Source organism: Bactrocera oleae, chromosome 4, assembly GCF_042242935.1.
Source record: "Bactrocera oleae isolate idBacOlea1 chromosome 4, idBacOlea1, whole genome shotgun sequence".
NCBI classification, from domain to species: Eukaryota; Metazoa; Arthropoda; class Insecta; order Diptera; family Tephritidae; genus Bactrocera; species Bactrocera oleae.
In genome coordinates this window covers 8226196-8247460 of record NC_091538.1, presented here as the reverse complement: position 1 = coordinate 8247460, position 21265 = coordinate 8226196, and the positions used below count along the sequence as shown (strand labels likewise).

The window sequence follows — 21265 nt, the reverse complement described above, 5'->3', positions numbered from 1 at the left end:
GTTTTGTTTACATTTTCTATTACCGTTAATTAAAATTTCGCGCTCTCAGTTAGGGTATTCATTTACACGCCTAAAAAATATTTTGAATATATTGTACTTTTGAAATATTATAGCCTTTTGATTATAGCTTAAGCGAACAAAACTGTTACTCTAAAGTCTGGAAATTCGCGAATACCTAAAGTGAACAATATTCTAATGTCACACTAGAAGCTCATGCAGATATTGCCTACTTTTCGGCGCCATGATGTAAAAACATGCTTTTTAAGCTCAAAGCACTGGAAAGTGGACTGAAAACAAATTAACTAAAGCATACGGAGTGCAGAGACCGATCCATGTAAAAATTAATCTAAAACGCTTAGGGTCTCTTAATACGAATATTTATAAGTTACTTGTTTATTCTGTATTGAAACACATTTTTCTTCGTTGATTATGAAAAGATAAAGCATTCGTTTGAATAAAATTCAATTGAATGTCAGTAAAAATTTTAATTATATTTTTTACAATACAAAAAATTTTTTTCTCGCTAAGCGTATATTTTAAATTAATTTCTACTTAAGCCAAATTGAAAGCGAAACTTAGTTTAAAACATAAGAAATTTCAATACCAACAAAAAAATTTTTGCCCAATGGATGTTTCGCCCAGCAGAAATAGTGTCGGCAGTGGTAGCAAACACGGTAAGTCTTGAAGACAAGAGTCGATATAAGTTAGAATTGGTTATGTTAGACACCAAGTTGCATTAAATATAATTTTGTAGTAACCAGCTCATTATCACCTGGTCGTAAGGATCTTTCCAAATCCATACCTAAATTAAATGGTGAACAAATTCTCAAGCAAAAGATCGAGTCGAAACCAACACAACCTGATAGTACCGTCGAAAATGTGGCCGTCAGCAATATTGCAATCAGCACCACAGCCAACAGCGTCGCAGAGACCAAACCCAACTTCACGCGAGCGAAAACTGTGAGTAGTGGGTTGAAAAAATTGAAGGCAAGAGTGCTTTGTTCGAGCATTCAATAAAATTCAAATAAATTTTGATTTTTTCTGGATTTTACGCACTTCTTTTATTTTTTTCGTATAATTTTTATCCATAAAACTAGCTGGCGGCAGCGCAAAACTCGGCGCAAACGAAAATACCCATGAAACGAGCGGTACGTAAGCGCGTGTATGTGAAAAGAGGTTCGTGAATTTTAATTTTTTTTTATTTTATTACCGACAGGGTGCCAATACAACTACGAAGTCGGCGACTACGCCACGTCTCACGCATCGCCAACAAATGCGTTCCGCCTCGAAAATCAGCTTAACCATTAAAGAGGTGGGCGGCGGCAAGAAACTTGAACAGAACATGTCGAAGCTAAGCTTCAAAGCCAATACCTCGATGAATCTAAAGGCGCCACATGCCAAACCACAAACCGCACGCAGCGCAGGTGTCTCTAAACGCAGCGGTAAGCGATCAAATAAATAACTATAGGCTTCTTATAATTTTGTTACCGGATTCTAGCCAGCACAATTTCCTGCCGCAGCGATACTCGTAAGACCGAAGAGACGCTGTCGCAACTCATCAAGGTTAGTTCTTCTGCGGGTGATCAGGAGCCTGGCGGTGGTGGTAGTGGTGCCGGCCAAGTGCTAAGCGCACGCGAACGTGTTGTCGAGAATAACAAGCTGAAGGTGTTTGAGGGTCTACAACGCAAATTACAGGATATGCAAACGGACTTCATGCAGAAGTTCGAAACGCTTAAACGCACCTCGCCCGATAAGCTGAAGACAGACTTTAAATTCATAACTATGGTTCGAAATGATGAATATAAATTAGTGCTGAAGGACGATCATATGGTGAAGATGCCCAAGAAGTTGCGTAAGTATGCATGCATTTATTACAAAACAGTTTTCGGAAGCGTTATTGTATACCCGAAGCCGCGGATTCTGTAAACGACTTTAAAGAGAAAGTGCGCAGTGCAGTGGAAAGCTCACTTATGTCTGTAATAGATAATATAAAGGATATACAAAATGATCCAGACCGCATGCTGAACTTGGATGATGCCCATAACTTCTTAGAAAAGCAGCAGGTAAGTGGTGAATGTAAAGTGTGAAAGGCTTTTAGTTTGTTAAGCAGAAAACGGAATCTTGGTGACAGCCAGAACACTCGAATTAAGCTTAATCAAGAATTCAGTGATCACTTCGTGATAACGGCAATAGCAAAACAATCTCTGATAAACCAACTGTAATTTTAAATAACTATTCAGGTTCATCTGAGACTACTTTGATTTCATCAGAAATATTTTAGTATTCCCTAAGTATTATTTAGGAACAGTAGACTCTAATTACTGTTAAAAAACTGTCTTAAAAAATCATCCACAACCTCTCGACTTTGCGTTCTAAGCATAAATGAAAGTTGCCCCGATGCTCCTCTTAGATTTCTTTTGATCCACTCGCTCAAGCATGAATGCTTGTCATAAAAGAAATCAAATCTTCAGACAAAGCGTGGTTTTAAGCGGGCTATAAACCCGTACTTTTACATGGGCCTCGTAAGAAAGATGAAGATTTGAAACATAGACAAATGAAACCCAGTAATAAAAAGCAGCAATTGTGGGAGGAAATGATTAGTGACACTCTATAACGTTCCGGTTCCGTCCACGCTTCATCCCTCAATAATACAAGAGTAGTACGTTCTGCCGTACGTTCGCCTATGAATAAATATCTCAACGCAGACTTTATCTCAGAGAGTTAATTTGTCAATTTCTCGTTTGATTTTTTATTATTTTAAACCCCCAAACTGTTTACCTGCTAGACTAAGAAAATTCAAGATCTCTTTGAGTGTGTGAATGCGCTAGCCAATGCCAAGGATACGGAGATGGATGCGCAAATCGTTCGGATGCAGAAAGAAATACAGGTGTTTTATATATAACTATATAGTTTATATATAACAAGAAACGTCTGAATATAATATTTTCATAATCCTTTAGGAGGGTAAAAAAGCTTTACAGATAGCCGAGAAAAAATTAACGGAGCTAAAAGCTATACACACAAGTGAATTAGAAGCTTTGGAGAAAGATTTAAAAGAGAAAACCGATGCCGATACCATGAAACGAGAAACTCAAATCGCAGAGGTTAGTTGAATAAGAGCGGAGCGAGAGAATGCGAGAGATATAGTTATATTTTTTACTTTTTTTACATTCTTGGAACACCATTAGATGAACCGAAAATTGCGCAATTTAGAAAAACAGCATGATAAATTGAAAACCACATTGCAACAGAACACAGAAGAATGCAGCCATGGACAAACCGAGAAGGCAAAATTACTTGATGAACTCAAAAGCTGTAAGGATAAGTAAGTAAATTTACTTGTGAGCAGCTTTAAAACTCTCAGTTGGTTTTGAAGAAAGTTCAAAGCAATCAGCATATGACTTTCCAACACTTCTGTCTCTAAAGTCTCTGCATAGTTTTTATTCATTGTTGGGCTGAGAGCCACTTGAGAAGCTTGGTTCACTAAGCGGAGTGCTTTCTTCTTCACTTCTATTTGTAACGAGACTTTTCTAGTTATGGATTTCCTGGGTAAACTTAGCTCAAGAAAAACCCGGTTTACACTCTAGTTCTTATTTGTATACCAACAACTTGCACAACTACTCTCTCTAGACCTAATTCTTAGCTGACAAGCTTTCGTGTTGGATACAGCGATCGACTCTTATAGTCGTTGAATTTAGGTTGAACACCTTTTTTTATGAATTTGCAGCAGTCTACTTTACGAAGAGACAACTTTTAGTAAGAAATGGCAGACATGAAATACCAATTTTTTTAAAGAAATCTTTAAATCCTCTATTCCCAATTCTTATCTAAAAAATATTACTTTAATCTTTAAAATATTTCAAAATATCTGTTCTTTACAAATACTTATATTACTAGTCTTAAAAATATTATAATATACGAGTAGATAGGAGCATCTTAGAAGCTTACAGAACTGAAGCAGCTTGTAGAACTGTCTAATAAGTTCGAAATTGTATGTAACGTACACATCTCTCAACTAACACTCACCACTCACACTCCTCACTCTAGTATTCAAACACTCAATAAAAAGTTGACACAAGCTGAGAATCAATTGAGTCACGAGAAGAAAGATAAACATGAAAAGAATGACTCCATACAAAAACTTGAACTTGAACTTGAAAAGTACAAAAAGGAATTGGAAGAGGCTCTCCAAGCAAAACCAACACCTGAACAACACAATCATGAAAAAGAGCTGAAAAAGGAAGTGCATAAATTAAAAGGAAAAGTCGAAAATTTGGAAAAAGAGAAGCAAGAATTTATAACACAAGTCAAACAACTGCAGGAGGTAAGCGAATGAATGAAACAAACCCAAACTCTCTCTTTTGCAACCATGTACTCGAAATTCCACAGGAAATTAATGTAATGGATAAGCTACGCCACAGAATCGATGATCTGGAGGAAGAAAATCGGTAAGTGAGTTTTAATGCGATTAAAGAGCATAAGCGAATAGAAATCGGCGATTACTCTCGCACTCTCTGTCTATGAGCAATAAATGGACATTAGAAGTAAATATTCTATTTGCTATACATTGTTCCATGGTGTATTGCTTACGCAACGTGGCTCCATAGTTTTTGCTTTAAAAAATTCAGCACAATTTACTAGAAGCACCACTAAATGTTTTCTAACCTAAAACTCCGTGTTCTAATCATGTATGTTTACACCTACATCAGAGATTTATTGGCGCGCGAGAAGACTGCTTTGGAAAATGTGGAGTTACCCAAAGAGTTTCAAGCAGAAGTAAGTCCTATTGCATATTAATTTATATTGCCAAGCACTTTCGAGTTGATAACGTGACTTTCCACTACCAGCTCTGTAGACTGCGTCAATCAGAGGCTGAGAAAGTGCGCGAGATTGAAAAGCTCAAAATTCAACTATCCAAAGCACACTACAACATCGAGCAATTGGAGGAGCAAATCCGTCGTGATCAACAGCTGCTGGAGGTGCGTAGCGAATTGATCAATTCGCTACAAACCAACGACCATAGTCAGCGCATACAATTGGATCAGATATTTGCCGAAGTTGGCGTCAAAAATAATACCATCAATGAGGTATGGGTGAGTCTACCGACGCAAAAGTCTACACAATTCATGTATATGATTTCCATTTTGTTCACATATTGCTTGTAGTTAAATAATGATTTGCGCACCAAATCGGAAGAATTTCAAAATCTCTTCAACACATTGAGCAACAAACAAATGGAGCTGTCGCGTCAGGAGCATATGATCAAATTGTTGGAGGAGAGTAATGAGCGTAGTCAGATGTTGCGTGTGAAGCAGGAAGAGAAAATCGGACGCATGGAGGAGGAGATTGCGCGTCTGAAGCAAACCATGTATGTGTGCGTGTGATATTATGATTTTTATCCTTGTTTTTGCTCTCCGGAGCATAGAACCTCAAAAGGTTGCGCCATCTCACACGACGAGAGTTGTTTGCGTTAATCCCTTGCTTTTAGCCAAAGTGAATGATTGGTCTGGTAGTGAATGATTGGTTGACTAATATTAAGTTACAGCTAAGTTTAGATTCCCTGGGATATAAACGATTTGAAACAAAGCGAGTTCGAGTTATATTTTTAACTGGGGATCAGTGATTTCAAGCTTTAGTTGTCTGATCAAATTTATTATACAACGAGTACTCGAAAACCGCAATAAATTTAGGCTGTCTTCCACTCATTTATTAACGCTTTGTACGCCTCTTTAAGCTCGATATGACAGAACTTTTTTAGCCATTCATTAGATGTTGCACACTTTTCTTCAATAAAAACTTTCGAAGTTTACTTATGGCATATGATGCGGTCTGATTTTGGTATTGACACAGCTACCAGAAAATGCCCCATAATATACCTACTTCTTTTGATGTAATCGAAGAAAGATTTCAGTATTTAATAGCCAGTTTCAGTGCAATAGAGCCTCAGTTGCAATAGAGAGCTTAAAGTTCATTAGACCGAACTATCAAGTTTGGTCGCCAAAGCTCTCATATATAATATTATAGCAGTAGTCTTGATGAGAATCTGTTTCATGTCAGCAAGACATCCGAAGTCTACCATATAATGTAGGGTCTGCTAGATTTCAAGAGACGTGCAACTGAGGTTACTCTGGCTTTTCATTTAATACAATAGTTAATGTCGAGGTTTACGCACCCAGAAGGCCTGTAGCATCTAGAAAAATTCACTGCTTTTTCTCCTTCTCGTTCTTTCTCTCGCATTTAGACAATAACAATTCATCCATTTAAATATATATATATATACTAAATGTTGCTGAACTAAGTCTATTGAATCAACTCCACTTTCCTCCTCTTCAGCGCTCTTTATCAACACAATGTACTTGGCAATGCCGGCTGCAAGAATCTGATCTATCAACCGATCGTTGGCGCCGATGACTACAATGAGAATCTCTACTATTATACGAGTGAGCGGCGACGTAAACGGCAGGTAGATATCAATGTAAAGAAATATGAAGTCTAATTTGAACAAAAACAAAAAGAAAATTACAAAAATATTTCACCAAAAAAATCAAGGATCTGCAAATGAAATAATCCGCATACTGGGAAGGATAACGTACGCAAGGATGTTATTAAGTTTTAGGAATGGATGTATGATGTGATGTCTGTGTTGTTGTTTGATTAATGCTTCTTCAATATGTGTATAACCGTATAACATCTGTCCATATATATATATGTATATATATGTGTGTGTGAAAATATTTATGTATATATGGTATGTACCAAATGATGAGGCGCTAGAAAGTCAGGCCGAACTTTTGAGCTCTACAAAATGGCATTGCTTTTGTTGTTGTATATGTATATACTATATATGCAGTTATATGTAGAAACAAATACTTGTATATATCTGAAGGTTGAGCCGGAAGTTTACCTGTACTACAAAATTAATTTAATTAATAAATTAAAATATATAAAATGCAACTCTGTTGATCTGTTTTCCTCGCAGAAAACCGGTAGTAACCGGCACTGACCGTCGGCAATAATCTTTGCATTGAATCGCATAAATCTCTTGATTGATTTGCAAACGTTGTGTAAATGGGCGCAATCAATTGAAATCATTTATAAACATGATTACTCGTACATAGATCAAATAAATGGTAATTAGTATATGAATTATGATGTGACAAAGCGATGCCGAATCGATTATGTTGCCTTGTGTGCGGTGTATGTGTGTGCGGGCCTGTAGATTGCGACGAACGGGGTATATTGTTCACTTTTACAGTGTAGCGAACTTGGTGAAAGTGTGCATAAAAATGTAATAGTGATTTTAGTTCCATTTTTAACCAGTACTACAATTTTACCTATGCAATTTTCCCTGCAAACATTCCCTAAACCTGTTTCATGTTGCCTCTGTAACAATAACAATAGTGGTTTTAGTAGAGCAAATTCCTCAATATTGAAACCTTTGATTCGAGGATACATTATTTTTAAAACGTCGCAGAATTTTACATTGAGGAAATGTTAATAATTTTGCCTGTAGGTCCTTAGCTTTACTCAAGTCTTCTTTAATATTTTTCGATTCTGTGAAAAAAAAAACTATAAGAAGTATGCGACGGACTACAGGATTCTGGGCATATAATATTTAAGGAAAATCTCGAAATGTATTGCCGAGGCAAGATATCTTAAAACTTTTACCTAAAATAGATCTATAGCTTGAGTAAGTCTTTTTTTTAATATTTTTTTGTTATATATTTAATATATAAAGAAAATTTCTTATTGCATTTCCTAGGCAAGTTGCCTTCATGAGTGTTCTGGCTAAACCGACTCAGTTACTAACACTCAACAACTCGTGTTTCGAATCTCGAACTTAGTAATGTAATCTTAATCATCCAAGCTTTAATATGTTCGTATATATTTTTTTTCTGTCATTGCTGTAGTTTTCTTGAGCAAAAAAAGTCGAGAGACCACTCCGAAACAGTAGATAAGCCTTTAGTCAAAAAGGTGAAAAAACTGGATTACCCACATTATCGACGGCAGTACAGATTACCTGTATCATGAAAGCTAAAACACGCATCGTTTATCTAAAGTAAGTGTTGGTTTGGAAGGTATGAGTCTCTTCAAAAATACTTCCGACTTTATTTATAAAATTTGGTATTTACATATAGGAACTCGACCTGGGTTATGTCAGGTTAGTTTAAATCGTCGATTGTTGTACCTAGATCGCTTATAAAATTGATTGACCTTCATAAATCGACAAAGCGTTTTGTGCCGCTCACAAATTTTTTTGAGGCGACTAATGTCACTTTCGGTTATGTCTATATTGAGTTCAACCAAATTTCATCTAAATCGATCTTTTCTACAACTCATGGTTGGTTTCCGTTCTTACTATTGTTATGGCGAATCTCTCTCAATTTAAATATCATAGATTCTGCTAATGTGTTAGAATGAAACACTTTGTTATATCAAAAATAAAATCAGAGATTAAAAGAGATTATCGCCAATAAAAAAACAAAGGTTTCTTTGTGTTATAATTTTCTATTTCGTATACTGATTCTGAGTTAATAAAAGTATTACAACGTTCAAGCCATGCGCTTATCACAGATCTCAGTCGAGATGACTACTTGAGTTTAGGCAATAGGAAAAAGCCACAGGGAGCAAAATGTGGAGAGCTAAATGAGTTGCTAAGCGATGACTGTTGTTTGACTTATATACTCGTAGCAAACAAGACTTGTGATACCAGTATAACGGCGACTTAGTTCTCTTGTCAAAAATTTACACAAAGTTGTACAGTTAAATGCATAAGAAGAGCGTATACGGATACCTCATTAAAAAGATATAAACGCTTGCTGTGTTATCTCTACGTCAGTTAATTTTATTTATGCGAGTTGCTTGTTCGATTCACCATGCTCTAACTTTCGTCGCAATTATATTAGGTTATAAAAAAGATATTTTAGCTTATCATGGAAATTCATGCTTACTTAAACTCGTCTCGTCTTTTCTAATGCACATATTTGCATTTATGCCCATATACTTTTATGTAATGGTAAATCCAACATAATTAATGTGGTAAGTCAAGTTCCAAGAAAGTACCAACTCTAACTCAGTGCTGTCTTGCAGCAAAACGGAAAGAAGAAACACTGTTATCTTTTACATAAATGCTAAACAAACACAATTAAATAAATATGTTAGATAAGCAAATATGAGTATTTATACGCGGCTTAAATGTTTCAAATTCTTGAGAGATTTCATTTAAAAGTTCAGTAGCTTTCAAGTGTGCTTTCTTCAACACACACACACACATATATATATATATCTACAAAATCGCAGAGGCATGTCTGCTGCTATTGTGAAATGCAAATGTGCTTGTTAGATGATCGTAGACTTCGTTGGACCATCGTTTCGTATACAATTTAGTCGTTATTTTAAACTGAATACGCGCGGTTGTAATACGAGTAGGCTAACCACGAGCCAAATGCACGTTTGATTATTTTGAACGGCGTTTACGGTTGTACAGAGTGTTGACAGGACACTTAACAGGGTCCTTTCAATTTTCGGTAGGGTTTTAGAATAGTAGTGGTAAACGGATAGTCAGTAAACTCGGTGTGAAATGAGCGAAAACGTTAATTAAAATAAATATATTTTAGAAACAATAAGTTTAAAGAAAATTTTGGTAATTCAAAAAAAAAAAAAATGTATAAATAATAAAAAATAATAACTATATAATAAAAATATAAAAAAGTCTATAAAAATAGTAAAATAAAAGTCCGTATAAAACGTTTTGTTTCGAAATCTGCTAGAGCAGCTGAAGTTCTAACATTTTTGAAGAGTTGCGTATATTAAGAATTGTACCGTCATATGTGTATATATCCTAAGCTGTCCTCGACGATTGTCTTACACACAAATTTTTGTTGTTGCGTTGCGATACGTAACTACCGTACGTTGGATTATGAAGCCTTAAATCGGCTGCGATAAAATTCTATAAACCTTAAAGCAAAGTTTTAAAATTTTTTTCAAATATATTTTATAGCAGAAAGCGTCTAATAAAAGCCATATGGACGCGCCGTAAAGTTTTTGGCACCGGATATTTTTAGTATAAAAACAGCATTTGAGCAAAAATGTGGTGAAATCTGTAAAACACTCTAAGCCGTATTATTAGATTATATTCTATTTGGACGCAGTGTGAAAATTTTATGAAATTTTAGAATATTTAGTAATATGCATAATCTTTACTCTGATACTCTATCTGTCTTCTCAGTGCTTAAAGAAATCGTTTGAACAGTTTTGAGGGCTTATATCCACTTGCAAGTGAGAAAAAATCGTTTTGAATTTTTATTGACATCTACATATACAGAATTTTATGTACTTTAATAATTGGTAATTTTGCAAAATTTTGGGATTCCTTTGATCTCGTCGCCAATTTCCGGGAAGATCTCCGAAAGAGGTGTTTTCTTGTGATAAAATTTACACTTTAGTGTAACTTAAAAAATCGGAATTTTTCGTCAAAACTCCGTTTGCTTCGATCATTACCTGTTAAATATATCTAAGAAGTTCGTGTAAAAATAAAAGTCGATCCGTTCAGCCGTTTTGTAAAAATTTTCCTCAACTACTCTGAAAACAAAGCGAAACCAAACGATTTGGAAAAAAAAATCGCAAGTGGATAAAACACCTTCAGAGTATTAGATGTGAAATAAACTGGTTTTTAGGTCTTGGCTAATAACAAACATTTCGCGAAACACTGTATTTTCTGTTAAGAACTTCACGACTGCGAAACCCTCTGTTGAGATAATGCAGATTGAATTCGAAAGCTCTGTTCAAGAAATGTTCAGGCAATAAGAGGATTTATAATATACTTGTAGTAATATTTTTTGCACGCAATTAACATTTTTTAAACAAAAATAAATATATATTTTTTGAAATAATTTTTTTGGAAATCAGAAATATATATCTGTGCATTTTTGGTTAAAGAACTTAACTTGACATAGAATTTTTTATCAACTGAAGCTATATAGGGAATTATTATTATATAATATCCAACTATTTGGCAAATTCTTCTAGTAATAATGTACAAAGAGCAGTTAAAGTGTGGCACTTCACTGAGTGGACTTACAACAAAGAAAAGCAAAATGGATTTATGAATCGGAAATGACTTGACGATTGTAACTTATTTAATGAGGGAGTAATTTAATAGGGAAACAATGTTACTTGAAAGCAAACAAAAAATTTAAAATTAGTTTTAAAAATTATTTGTTTTATGGAGAGTTTTAAATCTATGATAGATAAGACCGAGCTTCTCCAACAATTAATGGCACGCGTTACATGACAAATGACATCAATTATTAGCTTATTAGCCATAGTCAATTATAGAAATATATTTACAATTCATGTAAATATTAAACTAATCACAACATTTTATTTTATAGAGCTTGTAGGCATATTGAAACAATATAAATAATTATTTGTTTACGTTTGTAAAACGTTCTATGCCATCGTGGAATTATTCGCACACTTCAATTTATATGCAAATATTTAATTAAGAATAAACGCAGTAGATTTCCCCAATTATAATTTTTTTTTTAATAAATATTATTTAATAAACAAAGTCGACTGAACTACACTGCGCGACACAAAAAAAATCCGAGCACTTATAGGAAGCGAGGAAATAAACAATAACAGCTTAAGTTCATATATAACTGGATTTTCAAAAAATCGCTAGATTTGGGTCTATTTTTAGGCGTTTGGACAGCTTATTTGATCAATTATATATTTTCTCTTAGCTACTAATGGGAGCCGATTGCACTAAGTTCAAAAAATTGTGGATTCAAATATTGACTGTTTTAACATTAACATTTTATCTATTAACAAAATTTAAAATAATGCCCAAAATGACTGAGGTTAAATCAGTTGAGTTACATAATAAAATTTAAAATAATTTCTTTACCAAAATTTCACTAGCGAAATCACCTAATTTTCGTATTAATTGTGCATGAACTACAATGATTTATGTTATCAATTATTGCGACAGTCTTCTCGGCCTTAAACTTTGAAACACTTTCTGGAAAATATATACAAATTATACTTTATTGATAAAATTTCAAGTTAAAGGCGGTTGTCAGCTGCATGTGCCAGTTCTGCGACTGACCAGAGTGCGTTTATTCACCTTTCATAATTTTTTATAATTTGATTAAGGTAGCGTTGTATGTAAGTATGTTAATTCTCAGCTCGTGATCAGATTAAATGCTTTAATACTTAAGTATGACTTTAGTATAGGGGAACTAGATTATTTTGCGTAATTTTGGTATCACTGTGTATTTATTTTCATAAAATCCAAATTCGAAATTGCGGTCTAATTCTTTCCTCAACGACAATAGAAAAAGCTAAAAGAAAGCCGTCTATGAGTAGTACTAGAATAATATTTATATGTCCTAGTCAAGACCAATTCATACATATCAGTTTAGTCGAGTTAGATTGCTCAAGTTGCTGATGAGATTTATTTCCCCTTAACTTCATTAGACGCTTTCGAGACACTTGTTTGCTTCCACGCAAGCACCTCACGTATGACTTCTCAAGCTGAACCGTAACTTGTAGCATACTGTTAGACCATAACACCATTGCTTTCCGCAAATTTCTTCGAGATTTGGTTTATTTGGTTCTACCGAAGGCTTTTCCGCGAATTGTAAGCCTATTGAAAAGTTTTGTTGAGTTTCTGGTGATATTTTTAAAATGTTTTCTACTTATATTTATATTTAATTCTCCTGTTATCTTCATATTTCGACGAATATCAAAAATATGTGTATGCAGATCTATCTGTGGCGTAACAGCCAGTCAGTATAAGCTAACCTAATGTAACCTTCAATTTTTTTGTCCATTTCCGGTGGTGCCTCAAATCTGAAATGTTTTTCTATGCTTCGATGGATACCTGCTTCGCGATTATACCAAGTGAACATCATTACTCAGATTTCATTGCCCATAATAGCATTTAAAGCATACCCGAACCGCCACAGGTTTCAGTCGGTTTGATAATACGATGAAATATAATTTGTACTTAGTTGCTATCTGACCAGATTTTTGACAGGCTTCTAGAGACTTGGTAGCGCTCCTTTTGTTTACACACCGCAAGAAAGCAGCATTGATATTATTTTTAAGTAGCGTTTGATTGCTGCCGATGTTAGCGCAAACGAGCTTCTATCAGTCAAACAAGGGTTAATACCATATGTTTCTTCCATTATATATATGTATATATATACTAAACTAATATTTTTCACATGTTTGATTGATGCCGATATTTGATTGGCATCATACTATTTTATTAATAGGTACAACCATACACGCGCATACATACTTACATACTAAGATGCATACTTAGGGGCTTACCTTGTAACTATGCAAATGATTTAGCTTTTTTGTCGATAGCCTAATGCATATTTAATCATTTTTTTTGTTCGTAATCAGTGCTTTGCAATGAGTTTCGGTTCAATGACAATTCTTGACCTTGATGTTTTTTTTACTACAAACAGCATCTTTAATCAATAATAATTTTCCTTTTCTTAATCTATTTTACATTAGCAGCACGTGTTGAACGCTTTTAGTTAGCACCGTGCTCCAGTGTTGCACTACTTATATTAACACACCCACCCACTCACTTGATTAAATGCCAACATGTCCAAGTCCAAAAGACTTACGGAAATGGACGAAAAGGACTCGCTTTCCATAATGGATAGCTTATGCGCGCCGAATGTATGCTGTGTGCACGATGAAACGGTGGGTAATTAGTTAAGCCAACAAAACAGACTCGCATAATGGAACTCTGAATTCTTCTTCACAGATCGATCTTGGCAGCGATGCCTTGGAAACGCCAATTGCTGATGTTGCCGCTGGCGGTGAACGCGAGAAATGGAGTCGTGAAATAGAGTTTCTCTTCTCGTGCATTGCACTCTCTGTCGGGCTGGGCAATGTGTGGCGATTTCCGTTCATAGCGTTGGCGAATGGTGGTGGCGCCTTCGTTATACCCTACGTCATTGTATTGCTACTTATCGGTCGTCCCGTCTATTATATGGAGGTGCTTATCGGACAATTCGCCAGTCGTGGTGCAGTGGGGGTGTTCGATATGGCGCCCATTATGAAAGGTGAGTAGCAACTGACGAAAGTGAAAGGTTTGATTAAAATAGTGTTTGGTTACAAGACATATTTACTATTTTTTTTTGAGAAACTCTTAAGAACTTTCCAGATTAAAGGATTTTCCTGTATCCTTAAATCTTGCTCTTGCTTTCTGCATATGGTTCTACTCGACAACGGTGTCTTCTTACTCTTTATAATTTTCTATAAAAATCTAGAGACATTTTAGCGTCTCCTTGATTGGTTTCGTTTATTTGATGTCTCTTAGTCGCACCAGTAGTTACCAAAAGTAAGAGTTAATCGCTACTATTTGAATTATAATGGGAGAACAGCTCCAGGTTATTTTTTTCATGTGTATCTTCGTATAAGTTCATGGCTTAAATCTCTTCTAAGCTTCTTGATGAAGCTCTTAGTATAAGCTTTTCCATATCATGCCCATGCATTAAGTATACGGTAATTCTGAGAGACTCTTCCATATCAATTCTCTTACATATCAGTAATTTTCAGTACAAATAAAATTACGTATACGAGTAATTTAGACTTCCGAGCACTAGAATAATAACATATCCATGAAGTAGATTATTAATGAATTCGAATCCTCAGGCATCGCGTATGGTCAAGTTTATGCAACTGCATTGGCAACTACTTACTACGCCGCCATTATGGCACTAACTATCAAATACTTACTTGCTTCATTCGCCGAAATACTACCCTGGGCAACATGTCTACCGGAATGGGGAGATAATTGTGTATCAATTACAAGCTACAATTCCAGCGCCAATGACAATGCTACAGAGGGAATGCTCATCTCTTCAGCCGAATTGTATTTCACGTGAGTTGCAATTGATTTCTTTGCATACAGAGAGTTACATAATTCCTACCAACAGCAAGGTGGCGCTGCGCGAGAAGGACAATATCGAAGATGGCATCGGCGCACCGAATCGTGATTTGGTGATCTACTTATTTCTTGTGTGGGTGTTGATTGCGATAACGCTGATTAAGGGTAAGATCCAGTAACGTATAATAATTATACTATTATATAATAGTATGACAACTATTTCACTTTTCTTCAAGGTATTCACAGTTCCGGTAAAGCTTCGTATTTTCTGGCTTTATTTCCTTATGTCATACTATTTATTTTGCTTGGACGTGCTTTAACCTTGCCCGGCGCCTGGGATGGTATAGTTTATTTCTTAAAACCGCAATGGGATCAGCTGCTAAATGCTGATGTTGGTATCAAGATTTAGCATTATTCATCATTTCGTCATATTTATGAATTTCGTATTTCTTCTAACAGGTTTGGTACGCCGCGATCACACAAATGTTCTTCTCGCTAGCGATCTGCTTTGGCACATTGATTATGTATGCCTCGTTCAATAACTTTCATAAGCGGGTGCATAAGTGAGTAGCGTTCGTTTTATAGAGTTTGATGATACTCTGATTTGAGTACTCTCTTTGAATATAAGTTCGGTTTTACCCGTAATGTTAAGATATTTTATCACAGTTGTCTTGAGCCAGGGACGATGACTTAACTTAAGTTTGTAAGGCAAAATCTTGAACTGCTTTATTATGACAGGATCGTAGAATGGCAGTTCAAAGACGTTTCGAACCTTTTGTCATTGCTTTGTTGTCAGTTTAGTCAAAATTTTGTTTCATTTGTTTCGAAGCCCTGCCATATGAATTTATATAATTAGTAACATCCATGTAACTTGTTTGACCGAGATTCTCCACATATTTGTGGGTATATCTCAAGAAATAAGCGAATTTTAAGTTTTGAACTCTTTTTGGCTCTAATCGGCCCTCAATGACTGTACCCGTATCTTAGAGAGCCTTATCGACTTTCTCTATCTCTTACCGGTAGAACTAAGTTGAGCATTATACCCCTATAACTATAAGGCGTTCATCATTGAATTTTGTACGGAATATTTCAAAAAGCGATCCGAGTTCTGTCGAACCGTATCCGATATCGACAAAATAAAGTTCATAGATATTTCCTTACACTTAACCCTTATATTATAAGGGAGTTCTACAAACCAAATAACACATTCCTGTCAGGCGGGATATCGAAAGGGCTCACGAGGTTACGAGAAAATGGTGTATCTCCATAAGTTATTCTGATAATTATCTACTCTCAGACAAATAAATGATAATTAGATAATTCTTGACTTAAAAATCTGCACATGATATTTATTAAAATCTCTTCAATTTTTTACCACCATAGAGACGTCATAATCGTGACCACAATAGATTCCTGCACCTCAATACTCGCTGGTTGTGTCATCTTCGGTATACTCGGTAATCTAGCGCTGGAAACGAATACCAAAGATATATCGAAGGTGGTGAAGGGTGGCGCTGGCTTGGCCTTCATCTCATATCCGGAAGCTATAGCGAAATTTAAATTGTTACCACAATTATTTTCCGTGCTCTTCTTCTTCATGTTGTTCGTGTTAGGTAAGTAATAGAAAAGAAGTAAAGAGAAATAAATAGATATATAAACAGATTAATAGACGTAGCGGTTGTGTATAACTCAGATTTTCTCTCTCCTCCCACTAGGCATTGGCAGCAATATAGGCATGTCTTCCTGCGTGATAACGGTATTCAAAGATCGTTTCAAACATCTACCACAATGGGTGATAACTATCGGCTTTTCAATATGCAGTTTCCTATGCGGACTCATCTATACGACACCGGGCGGACAGTTTCTACTCAACTTAATCGATTTCTTCGGCTGCTCATTTATAGCATTATTTTTGGCTATTGGAGAGATTGTGACTATATCGTGGATTTATGGTAAGTAGCCGATTTATGTATTTATATTTTTTGTTCGTATATGTGAGAGATTTTCATATGTATTCCGCTCTCACCACTACCAGGCGTCAAACGCTTTTGCAAGGATATTGAATTTATGTGTGATCTCAAAACTGGTATATATTGGCGCATCTGCTGGGCCATTTTCACGCCTGGTCTCATGTTTCTTGTGCTTGTCTACACGTTGGTTACCTACAAACCGCTCGTGTATAAAGACGTCGCCTATCCAGACTATATCATGAATATCGCTTGGCTCTTGTGGTTCATTGGTGTCGGTCAATTGCCTTTTTGGGCATTATATACAGTTTACCAGCAGCCGGGTGGTACGCTAAAGGAGGTGGGTACTAGTAGAGCGTTGTATATAAGCAATATAGTCATATATATATTTTTTCATACAGAAATTCCGTCAAGCCATACAACCCGAATCCAATTGGGGTCCGGCGTCACCAGACAAATACGAGAAGTATTTACTATTTATGAAGCATTCACAGCAAATACCGGATGATAGTTGGACAACGCGAATATATGACAATATTTTCGGTTAATTTTAAGTGAAATTCAGCATTAAGTACTTAAAGCGCCTGCTTAACTACCTACTTATGTATGTATATACTTACACAGCGTTTCTCGAGCGCAAAAATTACAAAAATATGTTTTAGCTTTAAATTTACTTTCCTAGTTGGTTTTAGCTTTGTTTTATTATTGATTTCGCTGTTTTAAGGTTTTTATATTTATAATAAAGAAAGTACTTAGTTACTCTAAAATTTTGTAAATATTGTGTATTTGATATATATTTTTATAATTCATATTACCGTTAATTGTTTAGTTTGTTAGCTACTGCATAATGTCGCATGAGAGAGAGAGAATTGGAAGAGGAAGAGTGCTTTCGCTACTTTTTTTTCAGAAATTCCACGTGACTGACTTACATAGCTAGTTTAGGCAGGCGGTGCAGTAGTGGCAAGTAGTAAATTGATTTTTATAGTGTTTATTTTCGTTTTATTTTTTTAATTTTTATTTTTTTAACTAATTCTTTGATATGATTTTGTTTTTACTTCTAGCGAAAGGAGCGAGGCACGAATTTTCGAAAATTTATATTTTAAATAACGTTATTTATATATATTTCCACTCTTCACAAAATGTATGTATAAATTGTTTTTCTAATATAATATTATAATAAATTTTTATTATTTTGATTTTTTTATGTAAATCTATGCCAAACCTTTGCAGCTTTTAATGCAGATAACCTCAAAAATTAAAGCGAAAAGTAAAAAAATCCAAAAATCAAGACCAAATATTAACTTCGGCTGCACCGAAACTATAATACCATTTACAGGGACGTTTGTTGAAGTATAAAAGGTTATAAAAAGATCTTTAGCTAAATTTTGATCGGTCAGTTAGTATGGCAGCCTTACTCCGATCATTCAGTTATTATGACAGCTATATGCTATAGTCATCCGATCTATACAATTTCTTAAATAATAAACCATGCCAAATTTCGTGTATATACCATGTCAACTGAAAGAGGTTTCCATAAAAGCGCTTGATTCTGATTGTTCAGTTTGTATGTATATATACAGACAGATGGACAGACGGACATGGCCAAATCATTTCAGCTCATCATGCTGATCATTTATGTATATATCTTATAGGGTCTCTGACGTTTGCTTCTGGGTGTTACAAACTTCGTGGCAAACTTAATATACCCTGTACAGGGTATAAAAACCAGTGATTCCCAACTAAAAAATTTTTTTTTTAAATTAAAACTACTTAATTTCAGCATCAAATAAGCGAAAGCAAATTAAAAGTAAAGCCGTTTTAAATACCAAATCAAAAATCAGTGGTTCCCAACAAAAAAAAAATATATATATAAAACTAAAAATACTACATCTTAGCATGATATTGTATTGATTGTATTAATTCAGCTAATAATTTTAAAATGTGGTTCTAATAATTTATTATTTAATATTTTTCCTACTTTTTTTACTTTTTTTTGAATATTTCGACTTTTTAAATTGTTGGATTTTTTGTTTATTTCATTTTTATGTTTTCGCAATTTTCATTTCTTACTGCTATCTTTGAACTACTACATTTGTAACTTTTAGTTATAAAATTTAAAGCGATATTTTATTGTTTTTATTTACCTTTTATTATTAATCTCGTATTTAAAATTGCTTAAATATAATTTTAATTTTTTTAAATTTAATTGCAGCTTAATGGTTTTTCACTGAGTGTAGCACTTTTGCTCGCATTTATTGCGTAATTGATTTTTGTTTTGTTTATCACAGCATTTTTGATTTAGCAAGTATTTATTGATTTATTAATTTAAAGCTATTTATTGCTACTGTTGTTTATTTATTAATTTTTATTTTGTTTCTAATAAACTTATTGCATACTGATTTGCTTAAATGTTCTACCTTATTATGTAATAATCATTTTGGATTTCAAAATTTATTAAACAAGCGAATCAAAGTTGGTTTGTTGTTGCAGTTTTATCTAAAACAAGTGTTTAGCGTTAGTGTTCGAAAATTCAGTTTTTGAAAATTACTTATAAATTTTTATCTTCTTTTTGTTTTTTTTTTTCAAACTTATTTATTTAGTTTTTGATATATGTAGATTGGTTTTTTAATCCTTTACTTAATAATAATTCAAAAAAATATTTTCTTATTACTATTCTTTTTAACTTTTTATTTTAATCTGTGCTTTTGTTTGAGTTTTCTATGATATACAAGGAAAAATAGAATCTTCCTTTCTTATCGAGATTCTCATCTTTTATCCTTTCTCCCTTTAAAACTGATTTCACAACTCCTTTTAAATCGTTCCTGAATATAACTTGTCCCTCTCACCTTTGAAATTTTTCACACTTAATGTTAATAGAGCACACCAAATTTTGATATCATCTCCGAACGATTTTCTTTAGTTTTAACATTTCACCGTAAAACGAAAGAAGCAACGACCGATGTAATAAAAAATTTTTGTTTATTATTATATGCATAATTAGTTTAAATTGCCATTATTTTCGTCGATGACAAATTACACTAAATTTTCCACAAACCAACCTAACTGTAACTGAACATTTTATACTCTTGCAACTGGCAAGAATCAAATGCCTTCAGGTGTCGGCAAAACTTTATATTAAAAAATGTTGCATAAGAATTAAACCTCCATTATTCCAAGAAATTGTGAGTAAATTACTATGAAATTTGGTATCTTCTTGCCTTAGATTAGCTATATGGTATTTTAGTTAGTATTATTACTAAAATTATAGTAAAAACATCATCAAACGAAATACATGTGATATCAACTCAACCGAAGCGGCTAACGCTAATAGATTGAGTTGATGTGGAAAACGTTAACCAGAGAATCGGAATTAATTATATTAGGGATATAAGATTTAGACCAAGGTGTAAACTAATTACATTCTAATTCAGCGCTAAACCACATATTTTTAAGAAAACTTGTCATTTAATTTCATAAGATATAACATTTTGATCAACCTGAACGGCTTAAAGTCAGGTCGAAAGACGGAAATCATATCATACGAATATATGGGGTATGTTAGGGGTAGAAAAATTGACTGATTGCATTAATTTTAACATTGCTCAAGTATTTTAGAGAACATATTTTCAAGTATTTAAGTATACAACTTACACACTGAATGACATATTCGCCATAAAATTTGTTAGAAAAACAAAAATCATTAAATATAGTATATGTGAGTTGGGGGTAGTATTGACGCGATTTTATCTATTTTTGCCAATACGACATACTATTAAGATGCCAAGTACAAATAAAATGCTACTTGGGTGGGATTAAGTTACCTCACATATCATCACTAATCTATATGGAGTTAAGTCAGCCGGATGTTCGAAAATTCTGATATTAGTTATATAGGGGCTAGGTCAATTTTTAAGCGGAGTTTTTTCATTTAAGGCAAAAAGATACACTGTTATTAGAGAACACGCTCTCTCATTTTTATTGAAATAACTCACATATTGGCCGATAAATACGGTATAAAGTCGCCCGGAACTTCGAAAATCTTTACATTTGGTATATGGGGGCTCAGGGAAGTATAGACTCGATTCAAACCATTTTGGACATACAGACCTCCTATCATCAGAAAAAGATTATCTCTGAATTGCAATTATATATCTCACACATTGACCGATATTTTCTGTAACAAATCAACTATAGATACTGTGGTCCACATATTCGGAAGCTTGGACAGTTCTAGTTCGATTTAGACAATTTTTGCTCATAAGGTGGCATATTTTAAAGGCATTATTCGGACAAATTTTAGCCGGATACATTGATTGGCTCTTTAATTGTACACTGGAAAGTGAACGTATCAGATGGAATTTAAAATTATGTTATG

The 21265-nt window shown here is 34.2% G+C and overlaps 2 protein-coding genes across 6 annotated transcripts; both read left to right on the top strand.

The window, feature by feature from the left end:
* The first annotated feature begins 462 nt into the window (after positions 1 to 462).
* Positions 463 to 6954, top strand: salto. 5 transcript variants are annotated; one of them, XM_036374901.2, is made up of 16 exons: positions 463 to 674; positions 755 to 960; positions 1098 to 1148; positions 1217 to 1442; positions 1499 to 1852; positions 1912 to 2063; positions 2786 to 2887; positions 2961 to 3104; positions 3189 to 3325; positions 4048 to 4324; positions 4390 to 4448; positions 4710 to 4776; positions 4848 to 5093; positions 5166 to 5374; positions 6334 to 6475; positions 6550 to 6954. In XM_036374901.2, the coding sequence occupies exons 1-16, from the start codon at positions 626 to 628 to the stop codon at positions 6565 to 6567; spliced, it is 2439 nt and encodes an 812-aa protein (XP_036230794.2). In that variant the 5' UTR covers positions 463 to 625; the 3' UTR covers positions 6568 to 6954. The 5 variants fall into 5 exon arrangements, with proteins under 5 accessions (XP_036230794.2, XP_036230793.2, XP_036230798.2 ...); XM_036374905.2 differs by having other exon boundaries at positions 464 to 674; positions 6334 to 6463; XM_036374900.2 differs by having other exon boundaries at positions 6334 to 6954.
* A 2388-nt stretch (positions 6955 to 9342) lies between these two features.
* On the top strand, positions 9343 to 17666 carry LOC106614151 (sodium-dependent nutrient amino acid transporter 1). Its single transcript, XM_036374881.2, has 11 exons — positions 9343 to 9527; positions 13537 to 13731; positions 13796 to 14096; positions 14689 to 14917; positions 14973 to 15088; positions 15160 to 15314; positions 15383 to 15486; positions 16307 to 16536; positions 16639 to 16875; positions 16959 to 17230; positions 17292 to 17666. Exons 2-11 carry the CDS (start codon positions 13630 to 13632, stop codon positions 17436 to 17438), a joined length of 1893 nt encoding a protein of 630 aa, XP_036230774.1. The 5' UTR covers positions 9343 to 9527; positions 13537 to 13629; the 3' UTR covers positions 17439 to 17666.
* The last annotated feature ends 3599 nt before the right edge of the window (positions 17667 to 21265 follow it).